The sequence below is a fragment of the Dasypus novemcinctus genome, chromosome 5, assembly GCF_030445035.2.
Source record: "Dasypus novemcinctus isolate mDasNov1 chromosome 5, mDasNov1.1.hap2, whole genome shotgun sequence".
NCBI lineage: Eukaryota > Metazoa > Chordata > Mammalia > Cingulata > Dasypodidae > Dasypus > Dasypus novemcinctus.
In genome coordinates, this window is record NC_080677.1 from 24,307,860 (window position 1) to 24,322,794 (window position 14,935).

The window sequence follows — 14,935 nt, forward strand, 5'->3', positions numbered from 1 at the left end:
TTAGAAGAACATGTTCCTGTTTATGTTAGTATAGCTCCCTGAAATATATGGCCTTTTCTCATTTTGATAATTGAGAAACACGCAGTCAGACTAACATCACACCAGCAGTAGTTTCTTGAGATGAGTAAACAAACACAGAGGCATTTCAAGTTTCCTATTTCCAAAGATAGGCATTAATTCAGCCAGGCTCTCAAGTTCCTACCTTTCCACTCATTTTGTTGTTCAGTTGAATGATCTCAGCACTTGAAAATATCATTTTGAGTGCAAATTTTTCATTTTAACATTTTTCTTCTAAAACAGTATTCAGAAGTTTAGAAGGAAAGCAGGGAGGGTATCTGAGTGGATTGCAAGACAAAAGGCTATAGAGTTACTTGATGTTTTTGAACAAGTGACTTATTGTTTGTGCTATAGTTTACTAGTTTCTACTAATACACTACAAGCAGACATTTTGAAGACAGAATAAAATACATAGGAAAGTACTTTGATATTTTAATGAGATATTTTATATAAAATGTACCTACTTAATGTGCGAGTTTGGTTCAACAAACGTGTGCACCTTTTAACAGCTCCCGCATGATTATGACATTGTTATCCGTGAAACATTTTCATGCAAAACTCTGTTTATACATTAAGCCAGCCAGTGGTACTGTGTTGGTGTATTTCTTTTCCCCCGTGATCCAATGAGAGCTTTCCCAGTGTTCCGAGTCCCAGGCCAGTGGAAGGCCAGTGGACCATCGTGCCTCCCCTCTGCAGACTGGACGTGCCCTGTGGCCTCCAGTGACCTGCTGGTGCATGCTAATGTCATATTCCGGCAAATGATGCATAATGCTGATAAAAGATTTAAGAAGGATAGTGTTGAGCCTTCTGAAAGAAAGTATATATTGTAAGAAATTAAAATACATATTCATAGCAGACAAAGACTCCTTCATGGAAGTGGTAAAGGAAATAGGGATAAACAGAGTACTAGGACTTGGTGGAAGTCCTTTAATATTATCGAAGCAATAAAGGTCACTATACTCTGAAAGGAGTAACCATCAGTTATGTGATGAAAGACCTTATTTACTGAGGAATAGCATGACCTCAGTGCATTTAGAGAAAACCGAAAAGCTCTCTCCAGCCTGTGATTCCGCATCTGCGCAGGTGTCTTCCTCAGAGCTCTTCCATAGAGACCGAGTCCAGAGCTTGCTCAGGGACTGTGCTCCTGGTATGGCATGTCTGGTATGTCAGTACAGTGGGGGGAGTGGAACACATTCACATCTATTGTACCAACGTGGAAAGACACTCAAGATATAAATGGCATGAACAAAATGATATGATCCTATTTATGTGTAATTAACATGCACAGAATAAAGTGTAAGAAAAAATTTTAACAGTGGTTTCTGTTTTTTTTTTTTAATTTGCATTTTCTAAATTTTTATAATATATTTTAATTGTGTTATGAAGGAAAGAGAGTGGGGGAGTTTCATTTTTAGGTATGAAAATGTACAGCAACAGTATTTAAAGTACAGAGATACTACTAAGACAAGAACGTTTTTCATGGTAGAAAATAGACAATGCTGGGTAGACCCAAATTTATGTATGTACTTAATAAAGAATGAAGAATACATCACAGATAAATAGAGACTAGATGTGTTATTTAACAAATAGTATTTGAAAATTTGTGTATGGTGGGGGAGGGGAATCGGGAAAGCCTGATTCTTGCCATAAATATAACAAATGAAACTTGGGATTGATGTGATTAGTGTAGAAGCTTGTCCAAATCAATGAAGAAAATATTAAGGAACTCTCACCCCCTCCCCAGCCACACAGAAATGGGCGAAGGAAATGAACGTACAGCTGATTGGAGAGGAAATGCTGGCAACTGATTAAAATGTGAGATCAGTTGTCTTCATATAGCTTTTATACTTAGGAGAATGATAAGTATAAATAAAAGAACTTGTAGTTCTAATAAAACACAGACATGTATGTACACAAACACCTTTCACTGGATGGTTTGTTTCCTCTGCACATGTCCTTGTGTGCATACACTCTATAGTACATCTTTCAGTTTTTAGGAAATTTCATCATTTTGTTCTAAGGTTACCTTTATATTAATCCTTTATATAATACTCTTAGTCCCTGCTATTGCTTTCCTACTGAAAAGTCATAAAACAGAAATTAGCTAGTAAGTCTTGGCTCTCTCTACATCCTATTAGTTTCAATTTATGACAGTAAATTCAATCAGTGATATTGTTTTACTTCCTGTATACCCTCCTTGTTTGTCCCCATTTTTTTAACCATTCCATGGTACCATCACTGTGGGCACATATACCCGTTTGTCTTATTCTGTTATCTTTATCTCCATTATTAAGTCTTAGTTCCGTAAGAATTGTCTTATAATTGTTCTTACATTTATGGTCATTTGTTATTAGGAAAATGTCTGATTACTTGAATAATAGTTTTAATTTTATGATTTTTTAGTTTGACATAATTTAAAATTTATAAAATAGAAAGGATTATATTTTAAAATATTAAGTACCATGCAAGTTTTTGCCAAGGTAAATAAAATGTAAAAATTCTCCTTAAATGGGACTTCTACTTCTAACTACATGAGGAATGTGGGTTTGTGAAAGATATTATCAAAATTACTCCAATATGGGATGAGTAAGAAAATCAGAGTAACAAGCGAGAAAATCAGAAAAACCCTTCTTACTGTATACTTCATAGAATTATGATGTACCAATTTTTAAAATGTGATTGAAGCTAGGTTTCTCTTTATAAATATATTTGAAATGGTGTACGTTCTCTGACTTGATGTATTTTTCTGAGTGGAGATGTCTGCAGAAAGCCAGTAAATGACTGTTTAGAAATTTTCAAAAGGAGCAGGATTGCATTATGTAGAGCTTTGTTATTAAGATGTTAGTAAATGCCTATAGTTTTCTGTCTGTTACTAAAAAAATACAAAAATATTTTTGTTCCCCTTGTGAACACTTGTCTTTACTTTTTGTGTCATGAAAGAGAATCATGGGTGAGATTTTTATCCTCTACAGTATGTGGGGAAAGCTTATGCCATTCTAAGGAGTTCTGCTTTCTGTGGAGAAGCCTCGCTCTCTAGCAGGCACGCAGCATGCAGAAAGTGAACAGTTTGCTCTCCAGCCACATTTTACACTGAAGTGTTTGGGAACTGCATTGCTTCGTGTTTTTGACTCAAATTTTTGGGCATTTATTTCTATGGAAATGTACCTTCATTTTTATGATGGGAGTCAATGGGTAGACTAGACGTAGATAGGTGAATCCTCATATTTCTCTCCTTCTAGCTTAAAATAGTCACTTGGTTCATCATTTTAAATAAAATTTTTATCTGTCTAAAATAACATTATCCCCTAACAAAATCTCTCTCTGAATTTCAGACTCCCCTGAGGTATACAAAGACACTGTTGCTTCCAGTTGTTCTTGTAGTGTTTATTGCGATTGTTAGAAAGGTATGTGGATCGTTTTTAAGCTTTTTCTTATAATTAGCATTTCATTTTTACAGTTACATATACTTACAGTTAAGCAAATGTTAACTTAATAAATGTCCTTCTTAATGTCTTAATGAAACATATTCTTATTCATAGCCTTTGATGCATATTTACAAACCTTATAAATATTCCTATATCTGCTAGCATAAAATAGAGGAAAATGTTGGCTCAGGTGTTATCATATATTTTGAAAGAAATTATCAGAAAGACCATATTGACCCAGATACAACTTGCTTTTACCTAAGTAAGCTATTAATAACCCATTTTTAATGTTTATGTAGCATTTATCTGAAATATTTAAGATAAGCCTTTCTTAATGATTTGTACAGATTTCACCAACTCCTGGATCATGTTTTTTGTTAATCAAAAACAAAAAAACGGGATATTAATGATCTATTATTTAGCTAGATAAAATGTTTGGACTCCTGTCTTAGCTTTGATATTGTAACTTTAAGCACATATGTAACTCAGGCCAGAAAATCTCAGATCATCCGTGAAGAAGATATCCCCTTTTACTATTTTAAGAGTTTATGAGCTCTGTAACTGCACATGTCTTAAGATAATGAATTGAGATACATCTGTGATGAAGCAAGAAATGACAGAGTCTAAAAATGTTCTTGATTTGTAGATAGTGATTTCTAGTTGGCACAATGTCATGTATGTGTAGAATATTCTGAACTGTCATTATCATTCATGTTATATATTTGAAATGTACTTTGTACTTTTCTAAAACATTTTCACTTGTGTTTTTTCATTTGGTTGTCCAACATCCCTGTGGGATAGAGAGATGTTATCGTCCTCATTTGACAGATGCAGTATTGGAAGCTCATTGAGATAGTTACCATTAAAAGGCAAGGGGTGGGGGAAGTGGATGTGGCTCAAGTGATAAGGCCTGTGCCTATCATATGGGAGGACCCAGGTTCAATCCCTGGGACCTCCTGGTGAAAAAGAAGAAGAAATAAAGCGTGCCTGCGTGGTGAGCCAGTGCCCACACGATGAGCCAAGTGCCTGTGCGGTTAGCCAGGTGTCCATATGAGTCCCCATGTGGTGAGCCAGTGCCTGCACAAGTGAGTCATGCGGCAAGATGATGGTGTAACAAAAGAGAGACAAAGTGAAATGTAGCAGAGAACCAGGAACTGAGGTGGTGCAATTGACAGGGAACTTCTTTCTACATCAGAGATCCCCAGGATCGAATCCCTCTGAATCCTAGAGAAGGATGAGAAGACAAAAAAGAGAAATAGATATATAGACGATCACAGCAAAAATGGACAGACAGCAAAAAACAGCAGGGAGGGAGAGGTGAAAAATAAATAAATCCTTAAAAAAAAAAAAAGTCAAGGAGTGGAAAGAGGATGTGGCTCAAGCAGTTGGGCACCTGCCTACCACACAGGAGGCTCCAAGTTTAGTTCCTGGGACCTAAAGAAGATGAGCAAGATGATGAGCTGATGCAACAAGGTGACACAATGAAGAGGCACAACAAAGAAACACAACAGAAACAAAAAGACAAGCACACAACGAACAGGCACAAAGCAGACAGCAAGTGCAAAGAATGAGGGGTGAAGGGAAGAAATAAATATTAAGAAATAAAAAGAGGCAAAGGGAAAACAAGAATTGGAGTCTGCACCTCTTTCTTCTTGTCAAGCTTTGTGTGGTGTTAGGCTTTGCATCCTCACAGCACTTTGAACTTTAATGAGCTAACATTTAGTCGGTTCCTACTGTGGGCCAGGCCTTGTGCTTTTGTATAATTAATCTGGGTATGCATGTAGCAGGTACTCAGAAAACAGTAGACGTTGGCTACCTGGATGGTGAGAGATGATCATACCTTTTTAGATCAGAGCTAAGAAGCAGGGAAGCTTTGTTTAAAGAAAAGATTCAAACAGAAAGAGGATAACTGTTTTCAAGTATTTTAAAGCTTGAATTACTGAAGATTACACTCATTCTTGCTCATTAGGTAGAATTGTAGCCAATCCCAGGAGGTAGGACTTTTGGCTGGAGCTGCCCAGAATTGGGATGGATTGACTGGGAAAGTGTTACAAATTCAGGTGGCCTTTTCAAAGGGCTGGATTAAAACCTGCCTGAAATGTCTTAGAACACAGCCAGACTGTGGGTAAGATTTCAGAGTCGGTGGCCTCTCAGATCCGGCTAACAATGGAAACATACTGAGTGTGTTTCAAGTGCTTTTAGCTGGGATTATCAGTCTCCGAGCCAGTTTTCCAGTTGTGTGTGTATATAATCAAGGAGGAGTCTTGCCAACTGCCTTCACGTGGTGGAAAGAGCACAGAATGTGAATTTGAAGCCAGAAGATTTGTTTCAAACCCAGCAATGCTACTTAGCCATCTCCAGGGAAAGACTTTAATCCATCTAAGCCTGTTTGCTTATGTACAGAATGAGGATAATAATGACTTCTTTACAGGGTTGTTGGATATTCAATATGGTCAAACACTGTACAAATGTAAGATTATGTTGTTCTAAGTCTTATTTTCTGAGTTATCTCTTATCTGTTTATTTTCATATTCCTAACAAAAAGTCTTAAAGTTTAGAAGACACATTAAAATTTCGTTTTTCCAAAAACTGCTGTTTTAAACTACTGTTTGAAATCTATTACAGATTATTAGTGATATGTGGGGCGTCTTAGTTAAACAACAAACGCATATAAGGTAAATATGCTATTACTACCTTCTGTTAATTCCTCTATTTGTCTGTTAAATAGAAGTTTGCAGTGTATTTATTTTATACTGAGATGCTGTGCATTCAAGATTTGATAACTGACGGTTTTGATTGTTGTCAATTCCCTTCCTTACTTTTCTCATTTCCTGTTTCTGCAAAGCACAGTACATCACATATTCACTCCTTTTCTTCTCGTCCAATACAAGCTGATAGTAGCCCTACACATAACCTGTACTTGAAGGACAGAAAATAAATTGCTCTGAGTGGTTTTAGGACCAATGAACTGCCTTTTTTTGAGAAGGGCAGGAAAATATAAAGCAGAGCCATAGTTAGCTTTTTACCCAAAATAAATTCTAGATGAAGCAAAGACTTAAATATAGGGAAAAAAAGAACCCCCTGAATTCCCAGGAGAGTATTTTTATTATTGTGGGTTCAGAGAGGCTTTGCTAAGCATAACATAAATGCCATGAAAGACTGACACAGTTGGCCAGATTAGCAAACATTTTGGTTCAGTAAAAGACACTATAAACATTGTTGAAAGAACAAGGACAAACTGGGGGAAATATTTGCAATATATGACAGAGGATCAATATCACATCATATATCAGAACTGCTACAAATAAGAAAAATGCTAGAAAAATGAGTGACAGACACAGGCAATTCAGAGAAAAAGAAATCACATTTTCCTTTCCTACAACACGCATGTCCCAGGGATCCCCTTTCTGTTCTTTAACCATGGCCAGTGGTTTCTTCCCTCTGGAACTATTGCAGGAGTTGTTCCCTCCGCCTGTAACTGCTCCATTACTCCCCTAGCCTGACTCTTCGCATGGCCGACGACTCTACCCCTTGGCTTAGGTGTCCCCTCCTTCAAGAAGCCTTTCCCGACTTCCATTTCTGAGTATATTCCTTGTCTCCTTCCTTAGTTTACTCTACCATCACAACCCGTACCTTAACATCCTACATTTATCACCATTAGTACTTCAGTACTGATGTGTAGCCTGTATCTCCTGGAGGGAGGGGCCATTAAAGCTTGGCACATGGTAAAGAAGAACAGAAGTTGAACAAGTAAAGTCATAGCAATGGCTAGTGGACACAGGGGAAGGTGCTTAAAAACCCTATGATCAGGAAATTCAGAATAGCATGCAAAACTTTTTATCTGCAAGTGTGGGAGGGAAAGTTGGCAATCTATAGAAAAGCATACAGTGTGCCTGCGCTTTAACCCAGCAGCCCCACAGACACAAATGTATCCCTTGGAGTGCTCATAGGAATGAGGGTTTAATGGCACAAAGATGGACAGTGAGGAGTTGTTCATAATGTGAAAAATGGAAATAAGCAAAATATCTGTTAGGGTCAGAGTGGAATGCTGGGCTATCTTCATGATAATATTTCATTATACATAAGAGAATAACACATTATAAAATATAAGGATAATTTGGTTTAAAATATGGAGATTTTGTATTTCTTTGTATACAGAAAGGGTCTGTAAGGATAAAACCCCTAACTATTAAGGAAATAGGATTATAGAGTTGAAGGAAGTTGGAAATCTTCTCTGGGATTTTAGAGAAGTTGAAATTTTTGAATTTGTGTCTGTTGTCTTTTGAATATAAACAGCCTTATACTTCTCACCTCCAAATCTCTAACTGATAAATTATTGCATATACTCCTGAGAGTGTCCTTCTTCTCATTTTAAAACAATTTGCTGTAACTGTGCCCTTGCTTTATACTTGAAGCATCTAAGTTGAGAGGAAAAGGTTCCTGTATATAGTGCCAAAATTTCTCTTCAACTGAGGTGAAATTGTTTATAAAAGAGCTCAGGAAGGAGAAACAAAGATATGGTTTTAGTATGCAGCTCTGGAAGAGAATGTTGAAAATTTTCACAGAAACAACTTTTTTAAGAATAATTCAATTTTAGGAATAATACAGAAAACTACTGAGCTTCTTGGTTCATTTCAAGTTAAGATCACAAATTTCGTTGAAAATAGGGTGTCACATAGCCATTTCACTTCGTGTGAGCACAAAGTCATATGCCAATATTAAATGAAGAGGAGGAGAAGGAGACAAATTTTAAGATTTATCCAGATGTGAGTTCCAGTATCCTCTTTATTCATGGTCCTGGGAGGTAAAGTAGGACAAAGGCAGCATGACACAGTAGGAAAAGTTCTCACTGTATCGGTCAAAGTGTGGTCCATTATAGCTTGTGTGACGTACTTTTCCTTGGTTGTAAATTGGGGTAATTGTTGTAAGGTCAGAGTTATTGGAATATACTGAGCATATTAACACTGTAGGCACTCGATAAGTGGAAACTGATCATTTTATTTTGGCATGAAAGAAGAATAAAGAAAGATCTATTTCACCTCCTTAATATTTTCCTCTTATTTTTCCATATTCACTAGTGTATCAGTGTTTTTGAGGCCAGATTCTCCTACTGTTTGTCCATAGCACTTAAACATCTTATGACATACTATATGTTTATCTGCTTTTTGTTTGTTTTCTCCCACTTATATGTATTATATGTAAACTGACATGCCAAGGGTTCTTTCCATCTTCCATTATTGTATCCCCAGGGTCTTTAGGTACCTAACAAAATGGAGTGGATGGATGGATATTTTAAACCCATGCTTTAAAAGGGTTCAATTCAGTAGGAAGAGGAGGATAAGTAAACCAATAGATGATAATTTTGTTTTCTTGGGGGAAAATAAAAAAGGGAAATGGGTTGGGGGTAGTCAGGGAGAGGACACTGAAGATAGGTTGCTGTGAGGAAGAAAATTATTCAGATATGGTGCAAGGATCAGGAGGGAGGGTGGTAGGAGGGTAGAGGACAGGACAGGAAGTAAGGATGCACCTGCTTGGGGAGATCGTATGTACTAAATATGGTAAAAAATTCAGAATTTATTCCAACTGCAAATAAACTCACCAGAGGGCTTTAAGTGAATGAGTAAAAAGAATCCCATTTTCAAGAGATTGCTCTTCCTGCTGTGATGAGAATCACAGGGGGTGGGAGGAGTGAAATGTGGGGAGTGGATGTAGACCTCTGAGCATGTATCCTTTCTCAAGAGAGTAAAGATGTCAAGCAAAGCTAAAGGTAGAAACTTGTGACTATATATTCCAGAGATGGTGCTGAAAAAAGTTATGTGGCTTCCCCAACCCTAAAGTGTCTGCTATAGTTAAGGGGGAGTTCAGGAACAGCAGGTATGGCTCTATCAACTTCCTTTTCCGTCCCTGCTTTTTGACCTAACACCAGTGAGGTTTCTGAGACACCACAGTATATTTTTTGTTGGCCTAACAATTAGGCCAAGATTCAGTATATAATATAAGATTGCCTTTTTAAAATAAACTGCCTTAAATTATTTAAACACCAGTTTTGGCTTATGCTTTTTAGTCATTTTGATTTACATACATGTATTCTTTTTTTTTTTTTTTTTAATTGATTTTGTAAAAATATTACATTAAAAAAATATGAGGTCCCATTCAACTCCACCACCCCCACCGCACCCCTCCCCCCCCCAGCAACACTCACTCCCATCATCATGACACATCCATTGCATTTGGTAAGTACATCTCTGGGTATCTCTGCACCTCATGGTCATTGGTCCACATCATGGCCCACACTCTCCCCCATTCCATCCAGTGGGCCCTGGGAGGATTTACAATGTCCGGTGACTGCCCCTGAAGCACCATCCAGGGCCACTCCAAGTCCCAAAGGCGCCTCCACATCTCTATATTCTAAGGGAATATTATAGATGGTGCAAACTCATATTCTTAAAAATGCAAGTAATTTCAAAATGTTTTTTTTTTCCCATTTCAGAAAGCACCAGATTGATCATGGAGAGGTAAAGACTTAACATGCTAAAATTTTACTTATTTTAGTGTTTATGTATTTGGACTTGGCTTTCTAGTTCCAGCTTCTATGTTTCTTGACAGTCGTCACTGAGCGTCATCACAGTAGCCCAGTATGCATCTTCATACTGCTATATACAGATTTGCTGACCATTCATTTCTTAGAATAGTTGAGTAGGAATCTTATTTGGTCTGCTGTGGGAATCCTTACAGTAATAGCAGTTTATTTCTGGGAGTCCCTCTAGCTGTATATGAGGAATGTCTTTTACAGGATTTGGAATCTTTCCTCTCCACCAATCTGGCCCTGAGGCTTCAGAAATAGGATCGATTGCTGGTTTTCTCTCCCAGTTACCCAGCCTGGTTTTGGTGGCTGGTCCTTGGTGAAACTTGAGAATCCCTGCCTTGATCTCCTGAAAGCACCCACTAGAGCAAAAAATGTGGGCTTTATTAGCTGCAGCCTTGACCCTCAAAAAAAATAACAGAAGAACTTGCATTAGTGGTTTTGTAATTTTAGCCATCTATTAAATGGACTAGTTTGACAGTCAATTTTTTTTTTAATATTTATTTTTTCTCTCTCTTCCCTTCCCTGCCCCTCCGCCCACCCACCCAGTTGTCTCTTTTCTGTGTCTATTCACTGTATGTTCTTCTGTGTCCACTTGTATTGTTGTCAGTGGCACCTGGAATCTGTGTCTCTTTTTTGTTGCGTCATCTTGCCGTGTCAGCTCTCCACGTGTGGCGCCACTCCTGGGCAGGCTGCACTTTTTTCATGCTGGGCGGCTCTCCTTATGGGGCCCACTCCTTGGCGTGTGGGGCTCCCCTATGAGGGGGACACCCTCCGTGGCATGGCGTGCATCAGCACTGCGCATGGGCCAGCTCCACACGGGTCAAGGAGGCCCGGGGTTTGAACCTTGGACCTCCCATGTGGTAGGTGGACACCCTATCCATTGGACCAAATCCACTTCCCTTGACAGTAAATTTTAAAAACAGTTTTAGAAATTTCAGAAATTAAAGGAGGATTAATTTTTGTTACAAAGAGAAAAGTGTCCTTACCTGTGTATTTACTGTTACTAGTTTAAGAATATTTTCTTAAACTCTGCAAATAGTAGGAGTAAGAAGTATTTCTTCTTTCTCTCTTTCAGCTGGTTTATCATGCATTGCAACTGTTAGCATATACAGCCCTTGGCATTTTAATTATGAGACTAAAACTCTTCTTGACCCCGCACATGTGTATCATGGCTTCCTTGATCTGTTCTAGACAGGTAAGATGTTCAAAACTTTGGAGCATTGGAGGTGCTGTGATCATTTATTGCAGCCTTTATTGTTGAGTGGACCTAAAATAATACTGAGTTACTAGTGTTGAATTACCCAAAGTTCTTTAAATCACTGTCAGTAAATGATAAAGTTCTTCCTAGTTCTGTACTAAGCTTTCTGAAAGGGTAAGGGCTGAATCTGATTGTAGTCTTTCTAACTTCTAAAACAGTCGCTGGCATATAACATGTCAGACCAGTGCAGTCTGAGCTCATTAGTGATTACTACAGGTGCTGACAGAGCTTACTTGTGGAAGTGAATCTTTTTATTTTGGCACTCATAGCCCAAAGAAGTCTAACAAGTTATTTATAGTTACAGATCCTTTCAAATTGCATGGCTTTTTTGTTTTTTGTGGGTTTTTTAAAAAAATCAAACTCTTAAAAATTTTTTCTTTTTCATTTATTTGAATGTACATTTGTGTGTATATCTTTCATTTTTGCATTTTAAATTTTAGTTTAAGCCATCTTTGGTTATTTGCTGCATGTTTCTTTTTCCTGGATAACTGCCTCTTACTCTATATTCCCAGATTTATGCTTCTCCATAGTGTTATCTTCTCATCAGCCAACCAGCTAAGCTGCAATAGCAGGACTTCTTTTAAATTTAGCAAATATTTACTAGGCACCTACACTGTGCTCTAGGAATGGGGTAGAATGGTGGTTAAAAATTTTAAAAAGTAAAGGTGTATGTGTCTTCAAGGAGCTTGAAAGCTGACTCAGTATTAGGGAGACTGATAGTGAACAAGTGTTTTTATTGATTATTGAGTACAGGCTATTTCAAAATGGAAACAGCCTCACTGTTCCCAGTCAGAATGTTTATATTATGGTAGAAAGACACTACTTTCCAAAGGCTGTCCTGGGGGTAAGACCACTATTCCTGACTCCTCCAAGCTGGCACAGGAAGGGAGGCTGGCTGGCAAACTCTGTCCTTAAATCACCTTATAATCACCTTTCTCAGGCTCAGAAGGGCTCCATGCTTTGTTTAATGCTTTGCTGTCACTATCTTGAAGTTCTCAATAAGTTTTGTACAAAGGGCCCCACATTTCCAGTTTGCACTGGGCCTTGCAAATTATGTAGGTGGCCCTGGCCTCACCCGAGTCTGGAAGTGGAGAAAACAGGTTGAGAAAAGTTTTTTTTTTTAACTCATGTACCACTTATATATGGGTCTATATTGTTTCTGGAATTTTTTCTTAGGATAACTAATCCTTTATCTGGGATTCTAGCAGTGCCCATGGTCTTACTTGGGAAGGACTTTTGACAGGTTATTGGATACATGCTGCTGTGTACTAACAATTTTCCATGCCTTCTTAATTTGGTTTCAGCTATTTGGATGGCTCTTTTGCAAAGTACATCCCAGTGCTGTTGTTTTTGCTGTATTAGCAGCAATGTCAATACAAGGTTCAGCAAATCTACAAACCCAGTGGAATATTGTAGGGGAGTTCAGCAATTTGCCACAAGAAGAACTTATAGAATGGATCAAATATAGTACTAAACCAGGTAAACAAGTTATATTGCTTAGCTAGAGTTTTTGCCACAATTTTATATACCATTGCAAAATCCTAAACACAGGTTACTTCCAACAGTCTTTCTTATACTTCATAAGCAGTGCTGCTTCTATATTATCAAGAAAATAAGTGACATCTCAATTTTACTTAAATGGTTTGAAGGAGAAATGCTATACATATTTTCCTGGTAACTTACTCTGCTACTTCCATAAATTCCCACATTTTCAAAATTTATCCGAAGTAATACAAGCCACATTTTATGTCTGTCTGTCTGTCTGTCTGTCATCTATCTTTTGAGGTACTGGGGCTAGGGACTGAACCCTGGACCTCTTATGTGGGAAGTCGGCACTCAACCATTGAGTCACATCGGCTTCCCTGAGTTTTTTTTGTTGTTGTTTATTTGTTTAGGAGGCACCAGGGACCGAACCTGGGGCTTCCTATGTGGTAACTGCTTGAGCCACATCCACTCCCCATGCTTATTTTCTTAATTTTCAGTTTTGTATTTCACATTCCTCTTAAAATTACCTCATTAAATGTAATATTTTATTCATGTTCTGTAGAAAGGGAGGTTTTGTTGTCATCAGTATAAAGTTATTGAATATTAAGTCATCATTTAGAGTTCCTTGGTGCTTAAAACTTTTCTAGTTGATCTGATACTTCTTTCTTTGAATCAGGAAATATTTCTAAGATATTAAAAAACAAAAGAAAAAGAAACCTTCCGTAATTAGGCTCTATTTTCCAAGGATAATAGTTTACCCAGGATTGGTTTTTGATTGCTACTTTGTCAGCCTCCTCTGGTACTGTTATTGAGTCTTTACATCAGAAGCTGGGGAGGCTTAGCTTCTTTATCAGTGAAGTAATTTTGAGTTGAACTGGGAGGAGATCCTTCTGATTTTCACGAGGATTCTCTTCAGGCCCCCCTTCTTGTTTCCAGATGCAGTGTTTGCAGGGGCCATGCCCACAATGGCAAGTGTCAAACTCTCTGCACATCGACCCATTGTGAACCACCCCCATTATGAAGATGCAGGCTTGAGGTTAGTACACAGTTCTCACACTGATAGAAAAAGATTTATTCTATGAATTGATAGGGAATAATAGTGAGACTAATGAGAAGTGCTTCAGAAAGGACAGGTACAGAGTTGGAGGAGAGAGAAATGCTGAAATAAGCTTCCAAGTTAGATACAAAACTGTCCCACCTTCTGTTGCTACTCATTTACAGCTTTTGGGTTTTTTTCCCTTCCGCAGCAATATGACGTGAATTCTTGGAATTGCCAGTTGCTTTCCCATTTCCCCTTCCATACTACAGGCATACGTTGTTTCTCTGCTTCTCTTTCTCATTACTTTATGCATTCAGTTCTTACCAATTAGATGTATCCCTGAAATGAATCACTTGATTTAATTACTGCATGCTTTCCCGATTACACAGTGCCTATTGAGAATCACACAAAATTCCTTTTTGTTGCTTCCTTCTCCCTTTACTGGCTACATTAATTAAACTAAATTTATTTTGGGGAAAATAAGACTTCACAGAGCAATAAATCTCCAACCTTTAGGGTTATCTTCTCTACCAGGTAGAAAAAAGAAATCATACCTTAGCAGTTCTTTACAGTTGACTAGGGCTCTAAAACATCTAGGTCAGGTGTTCTTAACAAGGGGTCTGTGAGCTTGAATTGAAATTCAAAAAAACATTATTCTTGTGGGGATGTGTTGGTGCGGGTATGATAAGACACAGTATAGTGTGGACTTAGTAAGGGGTCTGTGGTTTTCACCTGACTGGCAAAGGGGTCTGTGGAACAAAAAAGGTTACAAACCCCTGATCAAGGTCCTTTTTAATCAAAGTTATATCCTCCAAGAGCAAGTGTAAGGGGATGGACAGGTGGACTCATTAAAAACAAATTCTCCTGTGATGTGAAAGAAGCAATCATCTTCACCTTTTCCAACTAGGGATAGTTTATTCCATTTCCTACCCTTGAGGTATGGGTTTGACCAAGTTTTCTGATTCAGTATCACTAATTTGAAGTTCTGTTCCATTTGACCTGTTTACCTGCATGCTTAGTCACCTACTAATGATATCTGTTAATAGCTAATTATCTACTGATAATAGATATCATTTTCCCTAGGT

General features: G+C 37.8%; 1 protein-coding gene across 1 annotated transcript in view; it reads left to right on the top strand.

Moving 5' to 3' along the window:
• DPY19L1 (dpy-19 like C-mannosyltransferase 1) overlaps positions 1–14,935 on the top strand; it is a 121,676-nt gene that overhangs the window by 90,373 nt on the left and 16,368 nt on the right. The window contains 6 exon segments of the mRNA XM_058296783.2: positions 3,390–3,461; positions 6,108–6,157; positions 9,973–9,997; positions 11,144–11,263; positions 12,631–12,805; positions 13,748–13,847. Coding sequence (XP_058152766.1) covers positions 3,390–3,461; positions 6,108–6,157; positions 9,973–9,997; positions 11,144–11,263; positions 12,631–12,805; positions 13,748–13,847 — 542 coding nt within the window.